Here is a 15,661-nt window from a genome sequence, read left to right as displayed (position 1 = left end):
CTTTCACCTTGGGTGAGAATGAGGTTTAGAAAAAAATGCGAAGAGATTAGCAGCATGGTAGTCTGCTGAACATGGCAACCACTTGTGGTATAAATATGGATGAGGACAGCCCCTCGTTTTTCATGTGGACTACTATAAAAGAAGATTGTATATTATAATTCTCTTATTTGATTTTGCTTTCTTCCCTTTCTTAGAAAGTGAAACAAAACTTGCATTCCCCAAAGGCCCAGAGATTCTTGATTAGATCTCTCACTAATAAAAAGTCACTGAATTGAGTGAACTGCTCCAAATCCCATCACAGTTTGACTAAGAGAAAAACAACAAAACAAGCTTTGATTGGCAGATGATCTGTTCACCTGGAAAGATGGTATAACATCAGAAAAGACAAGATAAGACTAGGAGACTTCAGCACAACAAATAATCTAACATAACTTCCCACAGTGACTCCAAAACTTAAACAAGTTGACAATGCGGGACATTTCTTTTGCTGCTCCCCCAGAAGACTTCTAGCATTTATTCCTTCACTGAATGTCAATGTCACAAGGGAAATCCTCAAAAAAAAAAAAAAAAAAAAAGCAGAAACCAAAAAAAAACAAACAAAAAAAACTGAAAAGCTTTCAAACAGACACTAAATATTCATTCTTCAAACACATTTAAGAAAGAAAAAATCATAATTTTTTTTTAAAGTCATTAAAATGTAAAAAACCACCAACTTCTTAATATCTGCATTTCAGTTCTGTACTGAACATCCCAGATAAAGCAAAATTCTCTGCATCTCTAAGGAAGTAAAAGAGATTTTGCAATATAACCAGTACTTGGAATTAGCTTTTCACTTCTCCCTTTCTTTGGACTCCAAGCGCTCCCAGATCAGCTCATTATTTGAATGCTGGTTGCTGTTGTGCGAGTGAAAGTAGCCTCTGCCCACAGAATACTGGTCCAGTCTATCACTATCCTAATCTGAAATACCTTCAGTTTGTAGTCTACAGAGAAATTGCTCCGGTAACAAATACATTTTAAAGCCGGTATTTTATTCTTGTAGACCGTTTTGAAAGAATACACACTGACTTTCAGAGTTATGCAATCACAGATCACCATTTACCACAACAATATTTTCCAGCACAATGGAGATGACAATGAGTTGTTTGCTGCTGAAAAAAAAGTTAAAGCTTCTTTATGTTTTCATGCTTAAGAAATTCACATCCTTCCTCTAAAACTGAGTAGAAATTGGGAAAAATACATTAAAATAACACTATTGTTAGGGTAAAGCTGGAATTCAATTTAATAGCTGGTTCTTCCTCTGGCTCACGCAACACTGACTCCTTTCACAGCATCTCCACAAACAGGCAGAGATAGTCTGGTGGCTGCAAAAATCTTACTGACAAATGGAGATGTTCTGAGATGGTTTTCCTGCTTCAGTATCTGTGTTCAGATTGCTTTGTTTAAAAGAATGTCCACGGGGCCAGACAGGATCCATCCAAGGGTGCAGAGAGAGCTGGCAGAGGTGATAGCCAAGCTGCTTTGAATCATTTATCAGCATTCCTGGTCAAACAGAGAGACCTCTGAGGATTGGAGGCTTGCCAGTGTCACTCCCATAAGGGCCACAAGGAGGAGCCAGGGAACTACAGGCTTGTCAGCCTGACCTCAGAGCCAGATAAGATGGAGTAGATCATCTCAAAGGAGATTACACATCATGTAAGAGACAATTGGGGGATCAGGCTCAGACAGTGTGGGCTCGTAAAAGGCAGGTCCTCCTTGATCAACCTTTATGATTGAGTGAACCACCTGGTGGATGATGTTGATGTAGTCTACCAAGGCTTCAACAAAGCCTACAATACTGTCTTCCACAGTAATCTCCCAGAGAAGCTAGCAGCCTGTGGCTTGAACAGGTACTCTCTTTGCTGGGTAATACTGGTGACAGATAGGTGGACAAGTGGACTGGATCATCTTAGAGCTCTTTTCCAACCTTGGTAATTCAATGATTCTGTGATACTAGGCTATGCGATAGCCTTTGGTAGCCATATGCTGCTGCTTCCAGGGAAGCTCTTAGAAATCCAGCATTCCCAGTGAAAGAGAAAAACATGGGGTTAACCTCAAATATCTCCCTGTGGCTTAGGACACTCATTCCTAGGAGCAGAAACAGGGAAAACAGAAAGCTAATCTGAAAAAAAAAAAAGAATAAAATAAAACCCTTTAAAAAGTATACTCTAGGGAAAAAAAAAATCTATGTATATTTTACTTGCAGGTTAATTACACAATAAACCTACTATTTTTAGAATTCAGAACAGATTGCCCTTGAATTTAGTTTTGCCTCCCTTTTTAGAAGTTCTCATTGTTTGGCATCACTACAGCTCATTCATTACCCTATATCCAATTTGTAACTCAAACAACAAATGCTCAACAAGGTAAGTCACCAAGTCACCCTATAACTTATTCTATGATTCCATTATATAATATTTGGAACAGAAATCACTGCCTATTTTTCTTCCCTTTCATGACAAATTTCTCCTTCACAAAGGAGATAAACTCCCTGCAGCACAGATACAGTATAAATGAAAATCAGGTCCTCTGCTCATGACACCAACCTCCAGGCTTAAGGAGCAGAAATACAGGCCTGCTTTTATAAATCTTCTCAGTGCATAATGACTCATATTACAATATTGGTTTAAGAGTATTTTCAGCTTATACAAATAACAAGTTGTTCAATTATCATAAAGTTTAATGCAAATATTTACTGTTGTTCCTTCCTTTCTCTCTAATGCAGCAGTTTCAGCAGACTGAGAATATCTTAGCAAAACACATGAATGAAGCAGATTCCTTTCCTTAGTCTAACTTCCCAAGTCTAAATCAGAAAACTGCTTTGTAGATGGGCGAACAACACATAGACCATTCTGTACTGAAAAACACAGTGAAACTTGTATTGTAAGAAAGGCCTAAATACGGCTTGCAGAACAATCATTGAAAGGAAATTCATTATCTGATAACTCAAGAATTCTGGCATGAAAATTATACATTGTAAACTCATATTCCCATTACACTGTATATTCCTATATACAGTGAAGTTGCAACATGATCCCCTGAATTAATTTTTATGAGGGTTTTCCTTCTGCTTTATGAGACTAAATATAACACTTTTTGCAATGACAATTAGTTATGTTTACTGAATTTTCATCCTTCAAGGCATCTAGTTAGCACCTTAAGAAAACTGAGGCTATTGGATGTATCATAATGCACTGAAATTTTGTAAATGTTGTAAAACAGAAGAAATATTCAATTCCCAGTTGTTACTAGTTAAGATTATTTCTAAGACAATTGTCCTGGCATTAACTTACTACATAATCACCTATTTTCATTGCATTCAAAATGTTGAGGTGCTGAGCCTGCATCAGCTGCCTTGGCAAAGCTGACAGTAGTACTATGTCAATAAATAGCTTACATTAAAAATGTAGACAGACTTAATTTATATTAAACAAAAGTTTTGGAGATATTCTTATTCTGAAACAGAACAGCTGTATGTGGCCAAAAAGCCATGCAGGCTCTTGCTCAGGATGCGAACTGCTGGCTGAGAGACAGCCATCCCATTCATTCACCAAGACTGAAACAAAAAAGCTGTTTTATACTTCCTAGATAGAGGGTGCTGAAGCTCAAAGAAACATTACAGAAAATCTATGTGGGGGTATTTTGTTGATACCTAATTGCTTGTTCATTTGTTAGAACCTAAGCACACTTTTTGCTGAGCTGTGACCCAATATGATGATGACAGGATGGGAAACTATATTTTTACTTGGTAAATTCTCCACCACCTCTCTCCTCCCTTCAGAAACACACTTCCTATTTATATTATTGGTGCATTCTTTTGAAAGACAGCTATTGATTAACTGAATAGATAAGAGTAACAGCGGTGAAGTAGAATGAATTTGAGGGAGGTAATGCCATTTGTCAAGAAGATATTTAGTTTATGTATCAGCCACACCTCTGATAACATTAATGAAGCTAGCAATCATTCTCCAATTGATACTACAGGCAAGTATTACAATCTGTAACAACTCTGACAGAGTGGGTGTGAAAAGTTAAGAAGGTCACAGAAAATAGATATAATTGACCCAGGTTTTTACTCCTTAGAGCGAAAAGTTCATATACACATTTTGATAAAGACCCCGAAGGCTTTTATATAAACCAGATAGTAGATAAGCAATCCAAACTACAGATATCCAGTGCTGACATCTGACATAAGGTAATTACAGAAGTATTAAATGTCAAACTGTTTTACGCTATTCTTTTAGATAGTGATTGTTGTTGTAAATAAAGCTATTTTTCAGTACTTAAGGTCAGTAGGTCAGAAAATTTCACAGTAGTGATGTCTTACTGTAAACTGAAGAAGATAAAATCTCTATTTTTTTAAGCTAAGCAGAAACAACTATCAATAGGCAAAAGGACCTGCACATTATTCAAGTACAGGCAAAGTCCTTGCACGATTGCCCTACCATTGCAACAACTCCTGTTTGCAAGGAAGGGAGGAACAGCAGGTCTTTAAAATGTGAACATGGGTTCAGATTAGAAATGAGTAATGAGTTCTTGAGGTCACAACCTGGTCACAAAGTATGGGCCGCTACTGTTTATAACAGTGACCAAAGCCATAGTTACGACCAAAGCAATGAGTTAAATATAGTTCAATCTGAATTTTGACTGTATTTGCACCTAAGCAAATAACATTCTTTTATACTTTCATACAGTATTTCAGATTTAGCTACCAAAACATTAATATCATTAATGAGGGTGAGTCAACACGGCACTGAAAATGTAGCATAAACATCTACTTTACTTTCCCTTTTTTAAATGACATACATGCAATTTTCTCACTAACTGTACAGCTCTGGCCGTTACCATTTTGTAGTATGCATGCTGAGTATTTAAAGAATTTTCATAAGCACATTGGTAAACATGTCTATTTGATTTATAAATCTTGCAAATTTGCAAGCTGTCTTAAAAACAGAAATATCATTTAAGCGCATTGTATGAGCTGGATAAATTTACTAGAACAAACATTGATTCTACTTGGATATTTAACACCTATAAATACATTTTTTGTGTTCTTTTTCAGAATGTTTAGCCATTTCAGTAATTTACAGTAGCTTCTTTATGATGACATTCTCTTCCTTTTTCATTTGTTGCAAGCAATAAATAAATCAAGAAGTAAAATAAGCTTTGGTAATATTTGAAAATCACCTTTGAATAACCATTTGTGAGACTCACTGAGCTTCTTGTTAGCTCAATGCATTTATTTCTTAAAATGGCTTTTCAGCTATATTTGAATTCCAGCTAATCCAGTGAGACTTGTATCTTGCTTTCTTCAATGTAATATTACAAAAACTACAATGCCTGTGTGCCAGACTTCCTTTTAAGAAAGATTTGATTGCAAACACAAACAAAAACCCTTTCTTCTTTTGTTCTCCCTTGTGATCTTCAAACAGGTTTCTATGAAAAGGACTAATATTTTTCAATTTGAAGCCATACTCACCTTAGTAGCAAGGAAAGACAAAAAATGAAAATTTCATTTACAATAATTAATTCCTGATTGCAACACTACGGAACAGTTTATGTTAAGTTTTAATTACACAGATATGCATTAGGAAAAATAACTTTGAAGAAAAAATGCATTTGTTTAAACATCCCATAATCACATTTGAAACTGTTGAGCAGTGGGGTTGTATATAACATAAAAGGTGTGTGGATTTTAATGTTGAACTGCGAACTACCCTACTCTCAGGAGAGGCCCATGAGTAAAATGTTTGGTTCGTAGGTGGAGCCAGTTTCAGGAATTTACCTTATTAAAAAACGCCAATGAAACAGGTAAACCATGTGATATGAGACACACAAACAGGGTGGGACAGAGAGGAAAGAGGGAGAGATAATAAAGCCAAAAGGGAGTGTTTATGACAACAACAAACAATGATTTAAACAAGCCAGTTACGAAAAAAAAAACAAACAAATGAAAAACACCCTGTCAAATGGTATCAACCAGAGATGCTCCACTTGTTCACCAGTTTTCTTACCACCATTAGCTTATCCTGCAGACTGCTCTCCAGAAGATGGACAGCCACATGACTATGTTTGACTCCTGCAGTGGTTAAGTGCCATCCAAGAATTCATGCTTAAGAGAAAAAATAACGGGCTGAATCAACCGTTTTCCTTTGCCTATCTAGGGGATCCAAATGAATGCACGACTTCTTAAGAAACTCCTGAATAGAAGATTTCTGACTGTACTCCCTTTCTGAGCTCTGTGCCCATTCCTCCAGATGTCCCATGATACTGTTCAACAGAAAGCCTCTGGAAGTTCCAGCAGCTTTCAAAAGCAACTGAGTATCCAGAGTGTTCAACTGGGCTACCTTCCTATCCAGGAAGTTGTGCAAAGAAGCACTGTGCTCTCTAAGAGGAGTATTTTCAAAGTCACCATCACCATGGGTTGGCTTTGACAAAGACTTGCATGTAGCAGATATCTTTGCTGTGCACACATCATCTAAACACTACCAGGCACATAACTGAGAGGCACTGCTTTGTTCTACTGATCGCTTTTGAAGTTTAGTGACTTTTATTAAGTCTTAGAAATTGGTTCTACAACAGAAGAATTTTATCTTAGAACTCCTCCTATCTCTATCTTCCTTCACTCACTCACTTTGCAGCAATGTCCAAAGAGTCAGAAGTGCTGGTTTTAAAATGGCACTTGTGGGATAAATGGCTATAAAACCAGTCTCCAATCCTGCTGCCTTACGTCACAGATTTTCAAGTATATTGTTGAATGTGAGATCACAAAAAATCAAGCCAGAAGCCCACTTAATTCTACTGAGTGTTTTATCTTTACTAGCAATAGCAGAAACTTAAAGTACAACTATTTTATTATTCCTACTGCAACTGTATGCGGTGGAGTTACAATGATTGAGCCCATCTCTAGAAGGGGCAGTAATATTGTTAACAAAGTCTACAAAGTACTTACGTTCATTCCTGTATCATTTTTCACTTGCATGGATTCTCTATACACTTTCTTATGTTTTTAGCAATTACAAAATGTACAATTTTTGCTGCTTTGAGTCATTTTACCCCCTAGACTTATCCTCATTTCAATCTGGTCAAATTAAAGAATAAACTGGATAACTATGGGATACATAAAATGACTCTTCATTAAATCTACAAATACTTAAAGTTAAGCAAATCGTGTTTCAAGGGAAGAGAGCTCCTTGGCACAGAAGCACCCTCTAAAGGCTGACTACAGACTGCTCTGAATAATAACCGCAAAAGGAATGGAATAGGTCCCCTAAAAACTAAGGGAAACTGCTAAGACAATAGAGAAATAGAAGTGAGCACATACATATGCATTCATACCCGTGTTTACATCTCGCACACAATCTTTATTGCATATCTTCAGCACAGCAGAAAACAGGAACATAAATTTGGTAGGCTTCTTAAATCAGAGCCTGGATTCTATCTTAAAATAATATTCTTTAATTAGTTTTCAAAATATTGTTTCAGGTTTTCCTAGCTTTCAATCATCCTTCAAACTTTTAAGATAATCATACTTTATCTGTCACAAGTGAAAATCAGTCTGAAAAGATGTTAAGAAAACGCCATGTTAAACATATGATTCATGTACTAAAACTGCAAAACAATTTAGGTTAGAAGGAACTTGGAAGTCATTCAGTCCAATGACTTCCTGCTCAGAGCCGGTCAACTCTGAGTTTTCATCCCAATAATGCAATGTAATTTTTCCAAAGTTTATACTTCATATTTATGCTAAATTTGTACTAAAGTCACCAGCAATATAAACCAGTTCTGCTGTCTAAAAATATACCTTAATACACATTTCTTTTTCCTTTCTATTCTATTGCTTTGTTGATCTTTTTTTTCCCCTCAAAATACCCAAAAGGCGTATTCTAAAATTTGCTCATACAGCCACATTATTGCACTTCCATACTAGAATCTGTATCTAACAGAGAGTCCTTTATTATTAACTGTTAAGCATATCTTAGTGCTCATGCAAAGCCAGGGAAAGATAGAGCAGTTAATAACATGGAAGTAATGAGGCTAACCAACCAACTTGCTACTCAACATCACTTCTCAAATCTCCCTGGGCTAAATTTTTAGCCAGTGTGTGGGGAATTAGCCATAGAAATCCCATTAACATTAATGAATGTTCCATGGTTACCTCCCCATGCTCTGTGCTGAAGATTTACCCCTATATCTCTAAAATAAATACGTGCAGATGCCCAAACTCTTTTTATAAAGCCTGAAGAAATTAAGGGCTCTATTCTCAAATAATTGACTTATCTTTTCCCCCTATGGATCATCTTCTACATATCAGAATGGGTGTAATGTCTGCATTATTCTCTGTGAGAAGATTATTTAAAGTGCATGTTTACTGCATAAAGACCAAGTTTAGTTAACTGTGCATTATACAAAGATAACACATATATATTGAGTTGGATTTTTCTCACAGTAAATACACAATGCATGGGTTGAATATTACTCTATGTCATCAGAGCAACAAGTATCTGTAGCCACATTTCTGAAGAAAAGACATTATTCAGTGTCACGGGTTACTTAGATTTACCTATGCCCGTGACAGGGGAAGCCACCCCGTGGGCCCCCCCCCCGGGGCCCGGAAAGGAGGGGGAAAAAGGGAGTGGGATAAAACAGCAACAATCTAAGGAGGAAAAACTTATTTTACTAAATATGATACTGAAATACAAGATAACACAATATAATATAATTGAGGCTAACAAATCGAACGAAACAGAGAGAGAGAGTCCCCGAAAACCGAGAGGCCTACTGTGAACTCTAGACGACACGGCTGGAACGCTTCCCACTCTTCGAGAAGTTCGAGAGAAGAAGGAGGGCACTCCAGCCTGGGAACGAGATTATACAGCGTCCTGGTCCCGTGACTTATCATTAACCTTGTTGTTCTCTGGGATATGTAGTCTTCTTCTGTGGACTGCACATTCAATAGAAGTATCCATACTTTACATGATGTTATGATGTGGAATACTGATAGCAAAATTACAAAATTACAAAACCATGACATTCAGAAAACTAATGCATCAAAAAGAATTGGCAAGTACCTTCTTTTCCTACAGAAAGGTAGAACACAACAAGAGCAATTTAAGCTTCTGCAAGCAGTGGTTGAGTCGCTGTTGAATGATGGTGGAATATGCTACTTACACTCACCAGGAAAAAATTAAGCTAGAAAGAGATAGCAGGATCACAAAGAGAAGCTGCCCTTGGTTTTTGAAGAGGTGGAGTGGATGGGAGCTTACATTCTGTCACCTCCTTAACGTAAAAATAGAAACAGCCAAATAGATTGTTGGCGCTGTAAGCTCTAAGAGGACAACCTACTCCATCCCTGAACACAGTACAGAATCATAGAATTACCTAGGTTGGAAAAGACCTCAAAGATCATCAAGTCCAACTATGGTACTGAAATACCAACTTCTTTTCTCTGAAAATAACATACCAGCTAAATGAATATAGAAGAAGTGCAGTGAAGTCATGAAAAATCCCTCCAAAAAGACCACCATCCTTCTGGTTATACCTGGAGCTGAAGATGGTGCATTTAGACAGAACTTCTTTTGGCTTATGTGCAGACTCTTAAAATCATTTCTAGATCAAAGATTAAATGTATAGCCCTCTTAAGAACACTAAACTACTGACTATAAACCCATCCTTTTTCAGCAGCAACACACTTAGGCTGATTCTCTCTTTCTACTGAAAGGTTATTCATACAAGTCTTTCACAGCCAAGATAAAAAAGGGAATTTTCCTGGTAGCATTCCCCACAGAAATGCTTTCAGCTAGAACTCAGGAATCTGGAATGAGGTAAGGCCAGGCTGATGGGGGTGGGGAGAAGAATCAGTCGTGTAAACAAGTTTTATATTGCATTTATTACAAACTCCCCTTATTTTCACTAATTTCTTTGCAAATTAGCACAACCATGACTGGATTAATTCTCTGTGGGTTTCCCTCTGTACTATTATTGAGCAGTCATGGGAAAACTCAAGCAAATGAGTACAGCTCAAGTGGAGCCACACATCTAGGAAGAAGGGCAACCACCAGAACACAGGGTTTGTCTAAAAAAAAAAAAAAGGCATTCAAGCAGATAGGGCAGTTAAGCTGACCTCCCCAAAGTGATGTTCTCAGACTCTGATTGTACTGAATTTGTCATGTTTTATGTCACCTTCAATAATCTTTATTAGAAAAGGAAGAATTTTATAGAGGATGCTTGTTGGTTTCCTGGCTTTACACAGACACATTTCTATCCAGTCTTTAGGCTTTTTGGCACATTTCATACCTCATTGCACTGCTTCACAGCTGAGTAGGTCTCCTTCCCATACCTGTATGTTCTCCACAGCTCCAGGACTTCACTGACATGCTGAAACCTCCCTCTTAAACGCACTGAAAGGTCACCAGACATGTCTTTTTCCAGTATGCTGAGAAACAGCCTTTGCAGCAACCGTGTCTTCCTCATTTGTACAGATCATGAGAGAATAAAAAGCAAAGACAAATTGTGACTTCAGCATCCCTCCTGCAGGTCCAGCAAGTACTTCCAAGCCATTACTGATTAGTGTCCCCTTTTCACTGCTGCATCCCCCAGAGAAAGACACCATTCTGGAAAACAGCAGCACTGCTACCTCTTCTTGGTTCATCCAGCGGTGTTCTGAACCTGCCTCAGGATAACATACTCAAGACACTGTGCAGGGGTTTACTTGTAGTGACTAAGTTGTGTCATCTGCTCTCCTCTGAGCAGCTCCCCTAATTGAAATGTTTGGCAGAAGCAGCTTGGAGGGCTCAAGTCTGTTTGTCCACATGCAACACAACTTGCTTGTAGCATCCTATAAGGTATTCTTTCCCGCAAAACATTTTTGTTTACATTGGGTAATGGGAAAGGAGAGAGGCTGAGCACTCTATTTATGAAACTGCTGCACTTCGTATCAGCCTCCTCCCTAAAAGCATCAGAAATTTCCAACAGTCCCAGCAGATGATTTCTCAATATTCAACTAGCTTGCAACTGACTGGCACCAAGTAAGCATAACGAGCTTCCAGATAGTGATGGCAAAACGCCTACTGGCAGTGTCAAGGACTCTCCTATCTATATATTGTGGCAGCTCTGCTGAGTTTGTGAATAGATAGCAGCCTAGGTCTTGGTGTATTCTTGCTTCTACCACTGGTCACCAAGTTGTGCATCATTACCCAGCTACTACCCTATATGTAGCCAGTTGATCTATCCTTTAAAGTGGCACTCTACCAAATCCAGCTGCTTCAGCTAAATATCCTGGGGAAGTAACTACTCTATTTATCTACTCACTCCTCCTCCTTCATTAGCTGCATGGCCACAACTTCAAAAGCTTTATGAAATCACAGAGCCAAAACCATCTCTCTACATGACTACACATGCACGTGCATAAACTTACTTGCATTAATGATTACCTTGATCATGATATATACTCTGTTCTGCCTTGCTGCAGTTCAAAATGGAGCAACAGAATTAATGGACATAGGGAAATGAGCCATGTCCATTTCCAAGCTAAAATTCCTGCAAGGATTCCAGGCATTGGCATACAGAAAAATGCACAAACGTTTAAAACAACAACTGATTCAAACCATGGAACAGAGCACCATATACTGTACAAGCCCTATATCCAGTATAGGATATACTGATCTTGAAGTAGGAAACACAAAGAATGTTATTTGACCATGTAGGTATGTAGAGGTATTTCAACTGGACACAGTCAAGCTAGAGACAAAGTAAACAAACTATTCCAGTTCCCCATGTGCTCTTCATAGCTAACAACACTTTTCTAAACAGATTCTTTAGGATCAGGATACTGCAATTCCTGCATCAGCAGATATTCTAGGGTATTTTAAGGCAATTGATTGCAATGAAGTCTATGTTAGTGTCCTGGCCTTCATCCTTTACAAGGATTTCTTCATGAGATCAGTGATATTTAGTAACCGCATTCCTCATTTGTCAGCCTTCTTTTAGAATTGCAAAACACACCTAAAAAAATATTCCATTGCTCGATCACGCTAACACAAGTCATATTAATTAAGAATATGTTTGTGTAATTACATGGGAGAGGTGCTTTGCACAGCAGTTAAAGTGCATGCAACATCTATAATAAAGCAACCCTGTGTGTAAGATATTATTACAGAACAAGGTTCTTGGTTGGAAAGAAAGAAGTAATCTAAAAATTGATGCCAACCCTTTGGTGTTTTTCTAGGTCACATAAATTGTTATTAGGACCTCATATATTTAAATAATGAAGTACATGAAATCGTATTTTATGTGACTCAATAGGAACAATCATTCTGTAGCATTTGCTGAATAAATGCATTTCCCCTACCAATAAATAATATATTATTTACACACAGCAAAAATATCTGAATGGCTCTTGCAGAACTTTGATTTTCTTTTAACCACTTTATCCATAAGAATAAATACTGATGTAACCAAATCACAGAATTACATAATGACCTGGGTTGGAAGGGACCTCAACGATCATGAAGTTCCAACCCCCCTGCCTGGCAGGGCCACTAAACTTCCATATTTACTAGTTTAGGTTGCCCAGGGCCCCATCCAACCTGGCCTTGAACACCTGCAAGGATGGGGCATCCACAACCTCCCTGGGCAGCCTGTTCCAGGACCAAATTTTCATGTCTTTAAGATTACAATGATTACTTTGGACAGAGCTAACTTTTCACATAGGTCCAATAAACAGAGTTGCACACTCTCTGATAAAGACTAGCAGGCTAAACAAGTTGTTAGCATGTCAGTCTAACTGTCCTTAGGCAAGCGAGCTCCCTGTGCACTCCTGAAAACAGGCAGCAGTATCTATATACTATATAAGTAATGTTGCATATGCTCAGCAAAGCCATTTTTTATCCTTTCTTTGTTAAATTTTAATATCAAAAGTATCCCAAACCTCAATTATGCTTAATTAAGTGAAACCCTGACTATTCCACTTAATTATTTTAATATCTCAGGATTAGACAAGGAATGCAGGATTTTGGTGAAGGCAAACACCGAAGGAAACACACTCATTGCTCCAAAAAAAAAAAAAAAAAAAAAAAAAAAAAAACAAAAAAAAAAAAAAAAAAAACCTCAAACTAACCAAAAAAAGCTGTATTTCATGTTTTGAGCCAATCAACAATGAGCCACAGATATTGTATTACAGATGATTGCTTTAATCCTAAGGCATTTTAGGGTGTATTTGAAGTAACACAAGGGAAGCTTGTTTTGATATATCCAGAATATAAAGCTGCTAGGAGATGGCTCCTAGATTCACACAGTATGAGTCAGGTTCTCTATTCCTTTTTGGGAAAGAAGGGAAAGAAAAAAAATAACAAGGGGGGAAAAAGGAAAAAAAAAAAAAAAGGGGGGGGGGGGGGGGTAGGGGGGGGGCACTGGGGAGGGGGGGGGGGGGGGGGGGGGGGGGTGAGGGGGGGGGGGGGGGGGGGCAAAAAAGCTATATCAGGGAGACTTAAAGTCAAAATAATACAATTTACCATAAAATTTTCTTTCCCAAGATATTTCTTCTCCACCTGCATATTACAAAACCCTCCATCCCAAGTTGCAAGTCCTTCATTTGAAGCCGTTAATTTGTCTGTCCGCATCTCTCGCTTTTCCAAACGCTGTATTCACCTTCACTGATGTCAGAAACGTACTGGAATACAACTTTACACAATGGCACCACCTAGCGTTTATAACACCAACCTAGCGTTTAAAACGCCAACTCTCGATCTTTACGCTGACTTCAACTACGTTCCTCTCAATCACAGCCGATGAAAAACGGAGTTTTAAAAGACAGCACATTTCCTCTTCAAACACGATTCATCTGCTTTTCTACCAGTTTGCATTTATAACTGAACTGCCTACACACGACCTCTGCAAGTATATTCCTATTTTAATTTCCAGTTGGTTTTCATGTTCATTTTCATTAAAGACAGAGAGCTGTTGGAAAGGGTCTGGAGGAGGGCCACGAAGATGATCAGGGGGCTGAAGCACCTCCCCTATGAAGACAGGCTGAGGGAGCTGGGCTGGTTCAGCCTGGAGAAAAGAAGGCTGCAGGGTGACCTCATTGCAGCCTTTCAGTACCTGAAGGGAACCTATAATCAGGAGGGGAGTAAACTCATTGAAAGGGCTGATAATAGCAGGCCACGGGGAAATGGTTTTAAGTTGAAAGAGGGAAGATTTAGGTTGGATGTCAGGGGAAAGTTCTTTACTAGGAGAGTGGTTAGGCCCTGAAACAGGCTGCCCAGGGAGGTTGTAGATGCCCCATCCCTGGAGGTGTTCAAGGCCAGGTTGGACAGGGCCCTGGGCAACCTGATCTAGTAATTGTGGAAGTTTGGTGGCCCTGCCAGGCAGGGGGGTTGGAACTACATGATCCTTGAGGTCCCTTCTAACCTGGGCCATTCTGTGATTCACATAAGAGAAACATTCATCCTCTGTGGGAAGACCTATTATGTGATTAAAGTCAATACAATTGCCTGTAAAGCAGATGTAAGCTGTTTGGGTAAGAGGAAATTAAACTATATGTATTTTACGTTGTTTTCAAAGAAATTAAATATCCTGCAAAAAACTCATGTCTTGAAAAAATGTTTACTTAAAAGATTAAAGGTGGGTGCTATCATATAAAAAAAATGCATCACCTGGTGCCCAAGCTTGCTGTTTATTGTTACAGGCAGGCTGGTAGCCTTGCTATTCACAAATGTCAAACCACCTGACTCATTTTCTATGTTTACTTAAAGTTTTCAGTTACTTCACCAGTCTCCATCCGTGTGAGTTGAAATACACGTACCTTCCCCAGGCTGACTTTCCTTTTCTGGAGGTGCACCATGAGATAACATCTCAGCAAAAGTGGCTTGGCTCCTTAAAGCTTTGCTGGGCTTTTTCTTTAAAACAACTTCAAATGTTACAGGGCTGAGTCCAACACACACTAGAGATGCAAGGATTCAGAACAACCTTGATTCAGAATAACCTTCCCATTTTGCTTGAGGATGACACTGTTTCAGAAGCTGAAGGTAGAACAAGGGTCCAAATGAGAATGTCCAATTCAACTTGTTTATATAAGAGCAGGAGCTGGTGCAACTGCAGCCATCTCACAGTGAGATGTTCCTCACAAGTTGAGTCTACGTATAACATTATTCTCATATTTATGGAACCATAAAATGGCTTGTGCTGAAAAGGACCTTAAAGATTATCTGCTTCCATTCCCCTGCTGAGAGCAGGGTTGACAACAACTAAACCAACCCCTATCCAACCTGGCTTTGAATGCTTCCAGGGATGGGGCACCCACAGCTTCCCTGAGCAGACTGTTCCAGTGCCTCATCCACTGAGTAAAGAAAAATCCTATCTAATCTTAATCCCCCTCTCTTCTTCCTTGTCCTATCACAATTGGCTTGTATAAAAAGTTGGTCTCCCTCCAATTTATAAGCTCCCCTCAAGTTCTGGAAGGTTGCAATGATGTCACCATGGAACCTGCTCTTCTCCAAGCTGAGCAAGCTCAGCTCCCTCAGCCTTTCTTCACAGCAGAGATGCTGCATCTTCATAGCCCTCCTCTGGACCCACTCTAGCAGCTCTGCATCTTTCTCATGTACTTAATCCCACTGTCTGTGTCATT

General features: G+C 38.6%; 1 protein-coding gene across 11 annotated transcripts in view; it reads right to left on the bottom strand.

The window, feature by feature from the left end:
- WDPCP (WD repeat containing planar cell polarity effector) overlaps positions 1 to 15,661 on the bottom strand; it is a 131,477-nt gene that overhangs the window by 91,646 nt on the left and 24,170 nt on the right. The window contains exon 1 of one of the 11 annotated variants that reach the window (XM_015856577.2): positions 10,376 to 10,522. The exons of the other annotated variants lie outside the window; for them this stretch is intronic. Coding sequence (XP_015712063.1) covers positions 10,376 to 10,509 — 134 coding nt within the window. The 5' untranslated portion in view covers positions 10,510 to 10,522. Of the gene's footprint in view, positions 1 to 10,375; positions 10,523 to 15,661 lie in introns of those variants that run through there. 11 annotated transcript variants of the gene reach the window in all.

Source organism: Coturnix japonica, chromosome 3 (genome assembly GCF_001577835.2).
Source record: "Coturnix japonica isolate 7356 chromosome 3, Coturnix japonica 2.1, whole genome shotgun sequence".
NCBI classification, from domain to species: Eukaryota; Metazoa; Chordata; class Aves; order Galliformes; family Phasianidae; genus Coturnix; species Coturnix japonica.
This window is presented reverse-complemented; position numbering and strand designations above follow the sequence as displayed.